The 14180-nt window shown below is 43.1% G+C and overlaps 1 protein-coding gene across 2 annotated transcripts; it reads right to left on the bottom strand.

The window, feature by feature from the left end:
* Positions 1-366: 366 nt before the first annotated feature.
* Positions 367-5603, bottom strand: LOC101837884. 2 transcript variants are annotated; one of them, XM_040750333.1, is made up of 6 exons: positions 5193-5603; positions 4626-5101; positions 3928-4225; positions 2463-2604; positions 962-1142; positions 367-442 (listed from the first exon to the last, which is right to left on the bottom strand). In XM_040750333.1, exons 1-3 carry the CDS (start codon positions 5565-5567, stop codon positions 4192-4194), a joined length of 885 nt encoding a protein of 294 aa, XP_040606267.1. In that variant the 5' UTR covers positions 5568-5603; the 3' UTR covers positions 367-442; positions 962-1142; positions 2463-2604; positions 3928-4191. The 2 variants fall into 2 exon arrangements, with proteins under 2 accessions (XP_040606267.1, XP_040606268.1); XM_040750334.1 differs by lacking the exon at positions 2463-2604.
* Between the last annotated feature and the right edge of the window lie 8577 nt (positions 5604-14180).

The following is a 14180-nucleotide window of genomic DNA, read 5'->3' as shown; positions in this document are numbered from 1 at the left end:
TACTGCTCTGTCATTGCCAGCACCAACATTTTGGGTCTCTCCTCTCTTGAAAACTGATATTTTGACAGTGATGTTGGCAACCTCCTTCTCTCCTTCCTTTGGCTCCTATAAGCATTCTACCAGGAATGATTTTTTTAGCAGAAGCTACTATTTATGCCTACTTCCCCCATCTGCCTATTTCAATGTGAGAAACACTGTTTTCCCAGATAACAGCCTCACCCTCCACCTGTAGCTCAGAAGTGTGTAAGTTTTTAGCAGTTTTGAGGGCTCTGAGGATTCCGAGAATGTAATGGAAACGCGACGCCCCAGACGCCTGTCTGAGGCTGAGTAGTAATGCAGGACAAACCGAGGAGGACTCCCTGCATCATCTGCTGGTACCACTTAATGTTATTATCACCAACACTGAAGCCACTCCACAGGATGCAGGGGATTCTGGCTGTTGCTACAAGAGACATGGAGAAAGAGGATGTTTCTGTCAATACAGCCTGAGAAAAGGAACATGCCAAAGCAGAAATCTCAGTGAACTGTATTTGGAAGTTTTCTGTCCCTCCTCCCAGTTCTCACAAAGGCCAAATATGAATTATTATTGTTTGGTCAATGGCTCAGGCTTCTTACTGGCTAATTCTACCTCTAAATTTATATCTTTCTAATGTTCTATATTTTACCATGATGCTTGTTCCTTGTTACCTCACATCTTATCTCTGTTGGCTACATGCCATCTCTGTGACTTTACCTTTCTTCTGTCTTCTACTCTGTTTGGATTTCCTACCTGGTTAAATTCTGCCTGGCCATTGGTCAAATCAATTTAATTTCTCCACCAATAAAGGCAACATATATTCCCTGGATACAGAAGGACATCCCTTTGCCTGAACAGCAGAGTTGAGATACAACTTCTTGGGGAATCTGGACCAGAAGGGACTGAGAACAGGGTCCTCCCCAGTACCCTTAGGCCTGACCCTACCTGTAGTGTGTCATAGAAATATGAAGATGGAGAAGAACAAGCCATGGGAGATAGGCACAGCTCCTTCTTAGACCAGGGTCTTCTGTCTTTATCTCATCTCCAGGGACCTCACAGTAGAGGCCTAGCCATGCAACTGAGTTCTCCTTAACTCCTCCCAGTGATTGATTCACAGTGTGAGTTCCTGAAACAGCAAGGAGGTGAAGTGAATGACTTTGTCCCATGGAATATAAAAGCAGGTGGTAAGACATCCAGGCTTGTGTGCCAAGACCTCTTTCAGATCCTGATCATCACAAAGAGTGGAGGACTCAGTCATCAGGAGCCATGTCTGTTTCTGCTACCACATGTGAGCACCTGTCCTGTGGAGACTCCAGAGAGACCTAGCACACTCCTTTAAGTCGCAGAGTAGCCATCACCTTTCACAACTGTTCATCGGACCTAGGATGAATAGACATGTCTTTATACTATAGAGGAGCAGGCACCTGTTCTGGATGCTGTGTGTACAAGGGCTTACAGTAGTGAGGCAGACCTGGATAACAGTCCCAGGAGAGGACAAAGCATGGCATAGAAAAGACAGCAAATACCAATACAGAGATTGCAGCTGTTAAGCAGAGTGCAAAACCAGGCAATAGGCCAAGATGGCATGTGCAGCTTTCAGGTAAACATGTCAATGTGTTCTAGAGATATTTAACCACAGTTCTGCCCAGTGTCTCTTCTGCCATTAGCCACTCAACTGTGAAAATTAGTTTGGGTTGAACTTGTGCAGAAGGGAGCTCGAAGACCACACATGCATGTAAACCAACAGCAGAGAGCCAGGGAAAGGAAGAAATAGGACAGATGTTGTAGGCACAGCAGTGACACGATGATCCTGGGTTGTGAAAGCAGGTGATGGTGCAGGGTCCAAGATGGGTGGTTGACAGTGACTTCAGAATCAATGCATGTCTCAGGGATGCTTGAGGTTAGTTATATATTAACCACAGCAGATGTGAAAAATATGAGACGATTCAGACTTAAACCTTCACAAAATCATTCTCTGTAAGATGCACCAGAGAATGGTATTCATATATTTAACAGAACATTGGGAACTCCAGAGTATTCCACTTAACAATATGTTCAATGGGAATCATTGAGATGTAGTATGGACTATTTGTAGTCATTGTTATCTGTTTTATGACCACATAGAATCATTGAATGAAAACTAAAAGATACTGTGGGCAGAAGCTGCTTCAAAAGCATCAGTGTAGACACAAGCTGTTGCAGACTTGAGAATCCTGCACTGCTTCCCTTCTCTCTGTCACTTTGAAAAACACAGCTTGCCGGACTTGAATGTAATATCCAGACTTCCCCCACCGGGTCACAACTCACAAGTGTGCTGGGTGCCTATATTAACTGATACATATTTAGATTCATATAAAAAAAGCTGGAGTCTGTTGGAAAAAGTCATGTGGACACAAACAAGAGACCACCACTCCCACTAAAGCATTTCAACGAAGTCAGTTCTTACCAGAAGGGTAGATGCTCACAGAAAAGGCAGAGCAAGCATAACTGCACAGTATGGCTTCCACCTTTGAAACCTGATCCAAGGAGGAACGTTGTTGTTCACATTAGTTGAGGTCCAGCTTCACAGGGCATTCACAGTTGGCTAGCTTGGACAAGAATTTCAAAAGTAAAAGGAAATTATACTCAGCACATTATAATCTAAACAATATAAGAATATGAATGTAAGAGAAAAATTCCAAGTAACATGTAAAGGGAGAAGTATTAGAATAAAATGAGCCACTATGACTGTCAGTAGAACTAGCTGAGCAAGCTGCCATGTAGGCCTTGATCATGGCTACAGGTGCAAGATTTGACCAATCAAGTGTATCTCAGACAAACTGATAAGCAGTCACAAAGGACCATCTACCTCTGCAAAGAAGAGAGGTCAGTATGGATGGTTGGTGTACATCAAGACAAAGATGAGGAAACTCATGTTCTACCACAGGAGATACACAGTGGACATCAGTTTATTACACCTGAATGATCCTACGAGATTAGATCCCAGAAATCAATGTTAGCTGGGGTGCCCTGGTGAGTCAAGAACATTCTTCCTATGGGAAAGTTGGGCAGGAGAAGACTGCCAACAGCTCAAACAGCTAAGGTGTACACCAGTCCCCAGCTGTCATCTACAGCTCTTTGACAATTAGGTTTCCTTCTAATTCTAACCAAAGGTGGCATTGGCCTCAGAGAATTGCCAAGTTAGCTGGCTTTGTCTGGGCAGTGATGTTCCACGGTCCTGTAAAGAATTGCTTATCTATTCATTGTAGAAAGAACTATATTGTCCTTTACTCAAAGTCAAGGAATCCTGCACGGGACATGGAATTTGTATGTTTGAATAATCCTTGGATGGGGGAATAGCAACTTGGGGCCTGAAGGAAGAGGGTTGTGAAGACAAAGACACAGATGTCACCAGATCAATCCAAGAGTGGGTCAGGCAGACATAGGAAGAGGCTTCTGAGAAACATGAGGCTTCTGTTCTCTGAAACCACACCCTGATTGAGCATCTCTGGACAAGAGCAGAATTCCCAGGCAGCATTCAAGCTGGATTTCATGAGAAACATAAGATAAGGTCTTCTCATCTATGTACCCATGACCCATGAGCCCCAAGTCTCCTTCAGGAAAATCTGACTCCTATTCCTGCTCGGCTGGGACCCTGTCAGCAGTCCACAGAGTCATCCCTTACTTTTCTGCTGCCATGCTGGAATTTCCTCTGGACAAATGTCCTCCTCATTCAGTCTCATGCCTATTACTCCTCCCTCTCTTACTGCTTTTCTTTGGTGACATTTTCCACTGGCCCTACTCCTCCTCTTCTCCCCTCTTCTTCCTGTGCCTCTTTACCACCTAAGACTTCTTTGAATCTGCTCATTGCTTCTGTTGACAGAAAGGAGAGGGGAAGTTGATGGGGATCCAGAGTCATGAAGGGCACTTACTTTTCTTCTGTGGACTGTGGAGCAGGATGGATTCCTCTTCATGTCCGGTGAATAATGGGCTATTTTCACTGCCCAGCCACTAGTGCTGCAGACCAATGAAATCAAGCCTCCCTCTCTGCATGGGAGGATGTTGACATAGCTTGTTCTCAGGTTGCTGGAGGTGTATGGCATGAAGAAGAGGTGTGGGGCACACCTCCTTTCTGTTCTGGCCTGGTTCCCTCCAGTGTCTCTTACGCCCCACCAGGCCGAACACAGACCTGTGGTTTAGGGACCACGGATCTCGGCCTCATCTTCGACCCTTGAAAAGACACAAACAAAGGACTGTTTCACTCACTTGGATAGAGAAGGAATTAGAAAGGGTGGCCCTGTGCTGCCACAGCTCTCTCTGCCAGATTCCTCCCTTCCTAACTGTGCTCCCTTTCACAAAGCCCTGCTTCCTCCCATCTCCCTGCATCCTTCTGCCTGGAAACAACCCCTGCTGTCTGCTTCTGGCTCAACTTCCCCAGACTCCTCATGAGCAGATTCAGTGGGAAACTATTTCTAGGTTAAGAGACACCCTATGATTCATGTCCTGTAAATGTGTGCAGCCTATCAGTGCCAAAGAGCCTTTGAAAACGAAACATCAAATACCCATGTGAATTTTGTGGCCTTGTTGCACCATTTCTGTGAACCCCTTTCCTATTCCTTCCCCTCCATACCTGGATGTTGTGCTATTTGTACTCGGGGTGACGAAGCAGCAGCATAAGCTTCGAAACGTGTTCCTACGCTGCCTCCTCACCCCTTTCCAGCTCCTTCTGCTTTGCCTGTTGGAGGCTATGGGTGCCTCCTGGAGCTCCTCATTTGGAGATGGAGATGGCAATGCCATACTCATTATGTCATTGACTATTTCACATCGGATGTTCCCATGCTGTGAGTGGGACACAGCACATGTGAGATCCCTTGTCATTTGGCTGATAAGGTCACTCAAATCTGCACTTGCTTCATTCTTCATAATGGTGGCATCATCATGTGGTTCATGGTTCATTTCACATTTGCGGTCTGCTAGCACGCCCAGTAAATCCAGCGTTGTAGTACTAAAAGTGATGGTCTCTTCTATCTCAGCCTCAGGTGTTTCCCCAAATGAGACAGCATTTTCCGTCTCCTCAGACACTCTTACTGTCTTCAGACAATCACTCTGTGGGGCAGAATTCACAGGAGAGTTAATGTCTGATGTATAAATCAGGTGAGATGGATTTAGGGAAACACTAGCTACTTTTTTCGTTTACCTCCTGGCCTTTGTTGCTTGGCCTTTGTGGCGAGGTTGTGAAAAACGTGGGCAGAGCCAGCTCACTCCATCTCCTCTTCAATGGAAATCGAGGGAGTGTGAGACGATGTGCAGGCCTCTTGGTGGAACGGCTCTTTCGATGGTTTTCTATTAGGCCAATCCTATAATTGCTTTTTCTCTCATAAAGCATGTCATTTTGGGCAAGGCCTTCATAAAATGTCTTTGTTCCAGGTGTTTCACAGTTGTTCTCCTCCAGGTCGCTGAGGGAACACACAGTTTTTACCAGAGTTGTGATCGACCACATCAAATGTAGGGATCTGGATACTGCTTGTACATTGGCATCACTGAGATCCCTCCATGATATTTCCTCTGCCATGTCCTCCACCTTTTCAGGTGGAGAATAGCACCACCACCAAATGCTAGAAGTAGAAAAACAAAATCATCTCTATGATACAAGGTCCTGGCTATCAATTTTTAGATGGTGATAATCAAAGGTCTTTCAAGAATACTAATTATTCATCTTGAAGTCAAAGATTAAATAAATTTCCAAACGCCAAAGGACATATGAGAAAGTGTAAGAAAGTTCAGGGAGGAAGTAACTGTACAGTTGAGCTTGAAACAAAGGTCAGAGAAAGAAGATCCTGTTCTTTGAAGGACGAACCAATCTGAGAAGCCCTTGACATGAATCACCCACAGAAAGACACAAATTATTGAAATGTGAGAAAGGAAAGAGATGTGTACATCCATGGGAATCCTCAAGGTGCCTGTCAACCTTGTACTTCAGAGATTGACGATCCTCAAAGACAGATACTGCTCAATTCACAACCAGAAGCCACCAGTAATACATCAGGATATCAAACATGCACCCCCTTTTTTTAACCACTGCTGCACCCTGAAAATGATGGTAAATTCTTAAGTTGAAAGAGTAATACAGTCTCTCCCAACACTGAAAGCCCAGGACCGATAGATTGCATAAAGGGTCTTACATGCAGGCTCTATGGGACAATGGAGGTTAATGATTCTCATGCTACTTCACGAAGCAGACAAGGAGAGATCATTCCAAACATTGTAAAAAGCCAAACTACACTCATGCCAAACCATAAGCGTGCAGTCACACACACACACACAAATTATGAATAAACTAATGTCCTTGATGAACATCACGCGAAATGAGGTTCCTTGTTCAAGATTGGTCAACAATACATGACAGAGATACTTCATGCCCACAGTGAGTTAGACCCAAATACACCAGGAGAGGAAAAGACCCCATGAGCTCTCACTGAAAGAAGGGATGGGAAGATGGCAATATAAAAACTCAGCCAACAATAGAGGAACCAGTATGACACCACCAGAGTCTGGAAACTCTACACCAGCAAGACCTGAACATCCCAACACAGATGAAACAGAAAAGAATGACCTTCAAAACAACTTCATGAAAATGATACAAGTCCTCAAAGAAGATATGAGAAAAATCCCTTAAAGAAATAGAAGAAAAAAACAAACCAAAAAATGCAACAAATCTCTAAAAGAAAGCAAAGAAAAAACAGTCAAACCAATGAAGAAACAATTCAAACAGTTCAAGACCTGAAAACTGAAATGGAGATAATAAAAAAAAACCAAACTGGGGTAAGGCTGGAAATAGAAAAACTGAATAAACAATCAGGAACTACAGATGCAAGCATAACCAACAGAATACAAGAGATGGAAGACAGAATCTCATGCACTGAAGATAAACTAGAGCAAAGACAGTCATTGACAAAAGAAAGTCTTAAATCCAAAAAAAACCCTTAACACAAGATATCTAGGAAATACGGGACACTGTGAAAAGACCAAACCTAAGAATAATAGGTATAGAAGAAGGCAAAGAAGCCCAGCTCAATGGTGCAGAACACATATTCAACAAAATCATAGAAGAAAACTTTCCCAACCTGAAGAAAGAGATGCCTCTGAAAGTACAAGAAGCTTACCAAACACCAAATAGACTGGACCAAAAAATAGTTTCCTCATCACATAATACTGAAAACACCAACACATAATACTCAAATAATAAGAGCAGAAAAGGAAAAAGGCCACGTAATATATAAGGACAAACTCATCACAATTACACCCGACTTCTCCAAGGAAACACTGAAAGCCAGAAGATCCTGAATAGATGTTTTACAAACACTAAGAGACCACAGATTCCAGCCCAGACTACTATTCCTAGCAAACTCTCAGTCACTATAGATGGAGAAAGCAAGATATTCCATGACAAAACCACATTTACACAATATGTGTCCACAAATCCAACACTACAGAAAGTTCTAGAATGAAAAATCTAACCCAAGGAAGTTAACTACACTCACAATTACATGTGCAATAGATAATCTCACTTTACCAGAAGTCAGAAATAGGGGGAAAACTCACACACAAAACCACCACCAAAAACGGATCCAAAGCAAACAAGAATCAACAATCGATGGTCATCAATATCCCTGAATGTCAATGGTCTTAACTCTCCTATAAAAAGACACAGGCTAACAGAATGGGTACGAAGACAGAATAAATGCTTCTGCTGCATACAAGAAACACACCTCAGTTTCAAAGACAGACGCTACTTCAAGTTAAAGGGTTGGGAAAAGATTTTTCAATCAAATGATCTTAAGAAGAAAGCAGATGTAACTATCCTAATATCTAAGAAAATAGACTTCAAACTAAAATTAATCAAAAGAGATGAAGAAGGTCAATTCATATTCATCATAGGAAAAGTCCATCAGGATGAAGTCTCAATTCTGAATATATATATGCCACAAATACAAAGGCACCCACATTTGTAAAAGAAACACTTTTAGAACACAAATCACACATTAAACCCCATACAGTTAGAGTGGGAGACGTCAACACTCCACTCTCACCACTGGACAGGTCTATCAAACAGAAACTTAACAAAGAAACAATGAACTAACAGAAGTTATGACCCAATTGGGCTTAACAGACATCTATAGAACATTCCATCCAAACAAAAAAGAATATACCTTTTTCTCAGCACCACATGGAACCTTCTCTAAAATCGACTACATAATTGGCAATAAAGCAAACCTCAACAGATACAAAAAATTGGAATAACTCTCTGTATCTTGTCAGATCACCATGGCTTAAAATTAGAATTCAACATCAACACAAATAGCAGGAACCCCGCAAACTCATGGAAATTGAACAATGCTCAATTGCATCACCCCTGGGTAAAGGAAGAAAGAAAGAAAGAAATCAAAGACTTTCTAGAATATTATGAAAATGCAGGACAACATACACAAACATATGGGACACTCTGAAAGTAGTTCTAAGAGGAAAGTTCATAGCACTAAGTGCCCACATGAAGAAATATGAAAATTACCACACTAGTGAGTTAAGAGAGCCCCTGAAAGTGCTAGAACAAAAAGAAGCAAACTTACCTAGAAGGAGTAGATGCCAGGAAATAATCAAAAAGCTGACAACAGAAAAGAGTCAGTAATAAACAAAAAGCCTAAGCAAATACATGAAGTAAATCCAAGACTATAAACAACAAATCAAAATCCAAACACCAATCCAACACCCAGTAAGCAAACTCACTATGTTCAGGTCAGTGCAGATCACAGATGTTCAATCCAAAGATAATACTAAAAAAAAAAAAAAAAAAAGCTCTCAGAACAAACTCTGAATCCAACTGCTTCGTAGCCTACTAACAGGTTCACAGCAGAATAAGGATAAGATCCAGGCACAACTGGTCCTTTAGATGGGGGGGGGCTGTCATACTTCACAGTGGCTCCCTGTGAGGTCACATGAATGTGGACCAATCACAGCCAGCCCAATCGCATCACCATTGTCTAGTTCTTTTTCATGGCTCCTGACAAATCTATGCCATAATCCCACTTCAGAGAGGCAGAGGGTGTTTTTCTTGGGCTTTCAGAGTATCTGGCATAGCTTGGCAGTGGGCTCAGCTGCTGACACTGGCAGCAGAGTGTGAGGCAGAGGCAACTGTGTTCACTTCATTGACAGTCTCCCGGGTGTCTTAAGTGCCCAGTGACTACAGTCAGGCCACACATAATCCCATGACAAAGACCTTTTATCCTTAATGGCAATGATAAATCCTGACAAAGACAATGATAGACTCAGGAAGATTTGTGGTCTCTGTGTTATGGACACTGGTTTGGCTAGTCAGGAAGTAATCTAGGGTTATTTGATGACCTGGAGACTCTGTACCTAACCTTCGGTATCACATTTGTTTGTTATGATCCTCATCATCTCTACACTCATGGTGTTCAGTTCCTTTTGTTTTTAACTGAGGTTGGTGGATTTAAAAGATATGCTCACTCACTGACACTGATGCTATGACAAGATGCTCTGTTTCCAAGGCATCCGAGGACATGTGAGATGCCTCTATGAGCCTCAGAGGAAGAAGTGCCGTCACTTCTGTCTCTTAAGATCCTGATGTTATTTCTCACCAGAATCCCTAGATCTCATAAGAGCGTGATGGGATGGTTGTAGCATTAATTGAAGTAGTCTTGTCATTCCAGAGTAGCAACTACAAAAATGTTTTGTTTCTAGGGCCATGGAAGATGGAACCGTGCCTTATTTACCCTCTGACAAAATTTCTTTGTTTGCATCATTACTAAAATGTGGATATTGATCCCTTGTGAAGTGAAGACCAACCTCACAAGTGGTAAAGGGTGGAAGGGGACTTATTTTTCTCTCTGTTATTCTTCTTTGGCCCCCTGTTTACTCAACAGAAGGAGTAAACTCAGTCCTTTATTTATTTGGATTACATTCTGTTTATTCACTCATGTTGGTTTTTCCAAGGCATTTGGACCTGATGTGCCTCTCTGCCCTGCATGAAGACAAAACTAATTGCAGGAAGAACAAAAAATTATCTTCTAGGAGAGTTCCTGCAAAGCTTCCAACTTGTCACCTTGTCTATATTTTTTGAGTATTAACAGATGGAAATCTCTTGACTGTCCCTAGGGTTCAGTCTGTGGCATGGTCTAATCCTCTCTCATCTGTCTGTATTTCTTCCTTTAGTCCTTGATGTCCAACTTCTGCCTAGTCATCACTTCCTCCTTTTCCTGTCTTCTTTCCTCTGCACCTGGACTCAAAGTATAGCTCTGTGACCCCACACCCCTGGCTGCTCTCCCAGCTCCTCTGCAGCTTGCATTTCATATTCTGTTCTCCGTGAAGACAATAGTTTCTTTCTGCCATCCTACTTCTGATGCTAAAGTCTGATTTTAAGCCTTTAAAGTCACTGTATAACCTGTCAACCTATGAACCACTAGGAACCAAGCAAGCAGAGAAAAAGATTAGAAAAAGGAAAATTGCCAGGCGGTGGTGGCACACGCCTTTAATCCCAGCACTCGGGAGGCAGAGGCAGGCAGATCTCTGTGAGTTCGAGGCTAGGCTGGATCAACAGCCTCCAAAACAATACAGAAAAACCCTGTCTTGTAAAACCAATTGGCAAGCTAAGCAATAGTGCAGAGACCACCCTGAATGCCCATTCCTGATAATGAACTTGATGTCTATAATCATCCTGGAGCCTTCATCCAGTGACTGATGGAAGCAGAGGCAAACACCCACAGTTAAACACTGAACTGAACCCAAGGAACCCAGCAACAGAGAGAGAGGAGCGATGAGCAAATTGGCAAAGAATGGGCTGGCAAAACCAGCAGAGACAGCTGATATGAACAGGGGAGAGCTCTTGGACCCCAGACCGACAGCTGGGAGGCCAGCATGGGACTGATCCAGACCCCCTGAATGTGAGAGTCAGGGAGGAGGCCGGGGCAACCTATGGGGTCCTGAGCAGTGGATCAGTGTTTATCCCTGGAACACTAACAGACATCGTGTGTCCATAACACAAAGAGGGTTACTCTCTCAGCCTGGACTCTTAGGGGAGTGCCTGGACCCTACCCTGAGTGAAATGACAGACTCTAGATATCCCCTATGTGGAAGGAATTGGCAATAGGGTGGGAGGATGAGGGGGTGGTGGGGGGTGAGGGAGGAGGGGAGGGAGAGGGAACTGGGATTGACGTGTAAAACAAGCTATTGAAAATTAAAATAATAAAAAAGAAAAAGGAAAATTAGAGAAAGAGACAGAGATGCTGGTAGACTTACTGTTCAATATGTGATTTCTCACTGGTATTTCTGTTTAATGTTGGAAAAACTGAAGATGTTCACCTCTGGAAAGGTTACCATGGAACTTGGGAATATCTTCACAGGTTCAGCATTTGAAACTTCTGTACCTTGTGGATTTGTTATTCAGTAAATTCTGACATTCTTAAAAGACACAAGTGTTTCTTGTGATAGAGCGCTTAGGACACACCTTCTCTTTCGTAGGGTAAAAAGTTCCCGGGAACTCCTTCCATTCGTCTGTCATACAACTGTTTTCAAATGGTCTTTCAGAGGAGCCCAGGTGTTGAACCCAGTTGCTGACAATGTCAGTAGTTTAGAGCTGAGGATTTCCCTTGTTTTGCTGCTCATGCCAAACGTTTCTGCATTCACCTTTGTAAACTTGTCTTTTTGCAATTCCCATCCTATGGGCCAGGGCATTTTTCTTTTGGTGTTGTGTAGACTGTGTGGAACGGTGCATAAGATCAAACTACCATGGCAGCTATTCAGCGAAAATGGCCCCAAATTTTTAATTATAAATGTAATAATGACTGCTCTCTGGGATCTCCTGGCCTAGGGAGTGCATCCAGGTCGGCTTGCCCCCTGGAGGACCACGCAATCAGGAGCCTGCTGAGAGAACAAGCAGAGGGCAGAGGTTGAGTTCCAGGCCCCCAACTGTGTCCAGACTTCTACCAGCTCGACCTCTCTGGGATCTCCTGGCCTAGCAACTGCATCCAGGCTGACTTGCCCCCAGAGGACCAAGCAACCAAGAGCCTGCTGAGATAGTAGGTCTACTCCTGCCCCCACTCAGGGCAGAGGGCAGAGGGCAGAGGGCAGAGCTCCCACCCACTGGGAGAGGTAGTGCCTCAGACACATGTGCACCCAACATGAGACCCATCAGAGTGTTGGACTTGCCTGCACCCACCGAAAGAGAACCTTTGAACCGTACCCACCAGGAGAGGAAGAGACCCCACCTGTACCCACTGGAAGAAGGGATGGGAAGACAACAATATAAGAACACATTCAACAACAGAAAAACCAATATGATGCCACCAGAGTCTAGGGAATGTACACCAGCAATATCTGAACATCACAACACAGATGAAGCAGAAGAGAACAACCTTAAAAACAACTTCGTGAAGATGTCAGAGACACTAAAAGAAGAAACGGGAAAATCCTCTAAAGAAATTTAAGAAAAGACAAACCAAAATTTACAAGAAACAATTCAAACAGTACAAGGTTTGAAAGCTGGAATAGAGACATTAAAAAGACAGTCTGAAGGAATTCTGGAATTAAAAAAGGTGACTAAACAATCAGGAACTACAGATGCAAGCACAACCAACAGAATACAAGAGTTAGAAGAGAGAATCTAAGGTGTTGAAGATTCACTAGGAGAAATAGATTCATCGACCAAAGAAAATCTTAAGTACAACAAATCCCCTCCAGCCCCTGCCCTGTGCTTGAGGTGAGTAGGAGCTCTGTTCTGGGCCCCAATTCCGACATCCCCCTGCTTCCTTCTCCCTGGGCATGCCCTGCACCTAGAGAGGACCCCCCAACCGGAAAGGATCACCCTAAATGGCCACACTTCAGCCTTCAGTTCCTTCTGGCCTCTGCCCTGTGCTTGACTCTTCAGTCCCCTCCGGAATCTGACTGTGCTTGAGAGTGTCTCAGACTCACATGCACTCATCGTGAGACCCATCGGAGTATTAGACCTGCTTGAATGCACTGGAAGAGATCCTTAGACCCAAACCCACCAGGAGAGGAAAAGACCCCACGAGCTCACACTGAAAGAAGGGATGGAAAGACGGCAATATAGAAACACAGCCAAGAACAGAAGAACCAGTATGACACTGCAGAGTCAAGAAACTCTACACCAGCAAGACCTGGACATCCCAACACAGATGAAACAGAAAAGAATGACCTTCAAAACAACCTCATGAAAATGATACAGGTCCTCAAAGAAGATATGAGAAAAATCCCTTAAAGAAATAGAAGAAAAAAAAAACATGCCGGGTGGTGGTGGTGCACGCCTTTAATCCCAGCACTTGGGAGGCAGAGGCAGGCGGATCTCTGTGAGTTCGAGGCCAGGCTGGACTGACAGCCTCCAAAACAATACAGAGAAACCCTGTCTCATAAAACAAAACAAAAAAAGAAACAGAAGAAAAAACAAACCAAAAACTGCAAGAAATCAACAAATCTCTAAAAGAAAGCAAAGAAAAAACAGTCAAACCAATGAAGGAACAATTCAAAAAGTTCAAGACCTGAAAACTGAAATGGAGACAATAAAAAATCACACAAACTGAGGTAATGCTAGAAATAGAAAAGCTGAATGAACAATCAGGAACTACAGATGCAAGCATAACCAACAGAATACAAGAAATGGAAGACAGAATCTCATGCACTGAAGATAAACTAGAGCAAAGACAGTCATTGACAAAAGAAAGTCTTAAATCCAACAAATCCTTAACACAAAATATCCAGGAAATATGGGACACTGTGAAAAGACCAAACCTAAGAATAATAGGTATAGAAGAAGGCAAAGAATCCCAGCTCAATGGTTCAGAAAACTTATTCAACAAAATCATAGAAGAGAACATTCCCAACCTGAAGAAGGAGATGCCTCTGAAAGTACAAGAAGCTTACCAAACATCAAATAGACTGGATCAAAAAAAAATGTCCCCTCACCACATAATAATCAAAACACCAAACATACAGAATGAAAAAAGAATATTAAGAGCAGCAAAGAAAAAAGGCCCAGTAACATATAAAGGCAAACCTATCAGAATTACACCCGACTTCTCCATGGAAACTATGAAAGCCAGAAGATCCTGGATGTTCTACAAACACTAAGAGACCACAGATTCCAGCCCAGACTACT

This window comes from Mesocricetus auratus, unplaced genomic scaffold (assembly GCF_017639785.1).
Source record: "Mesocricetus auratus isolate SY011 unplaced genomic scaffold, BCM_Maur_2.0 Super-Scaffold_100008, whole genome shotgun sequence".
Lineage (NCBI taxonomy): Eukaryota > Metazoa > Chordata > Mammalia > Rodentia > Cricetidae > Mesocricetus > Mesocricetus auratus.
The sequence above is the reverse complement of the archived record's forward strand: the minus strand, read 5'-3'. Positions and strand labels throughout refer to the sequence as shown.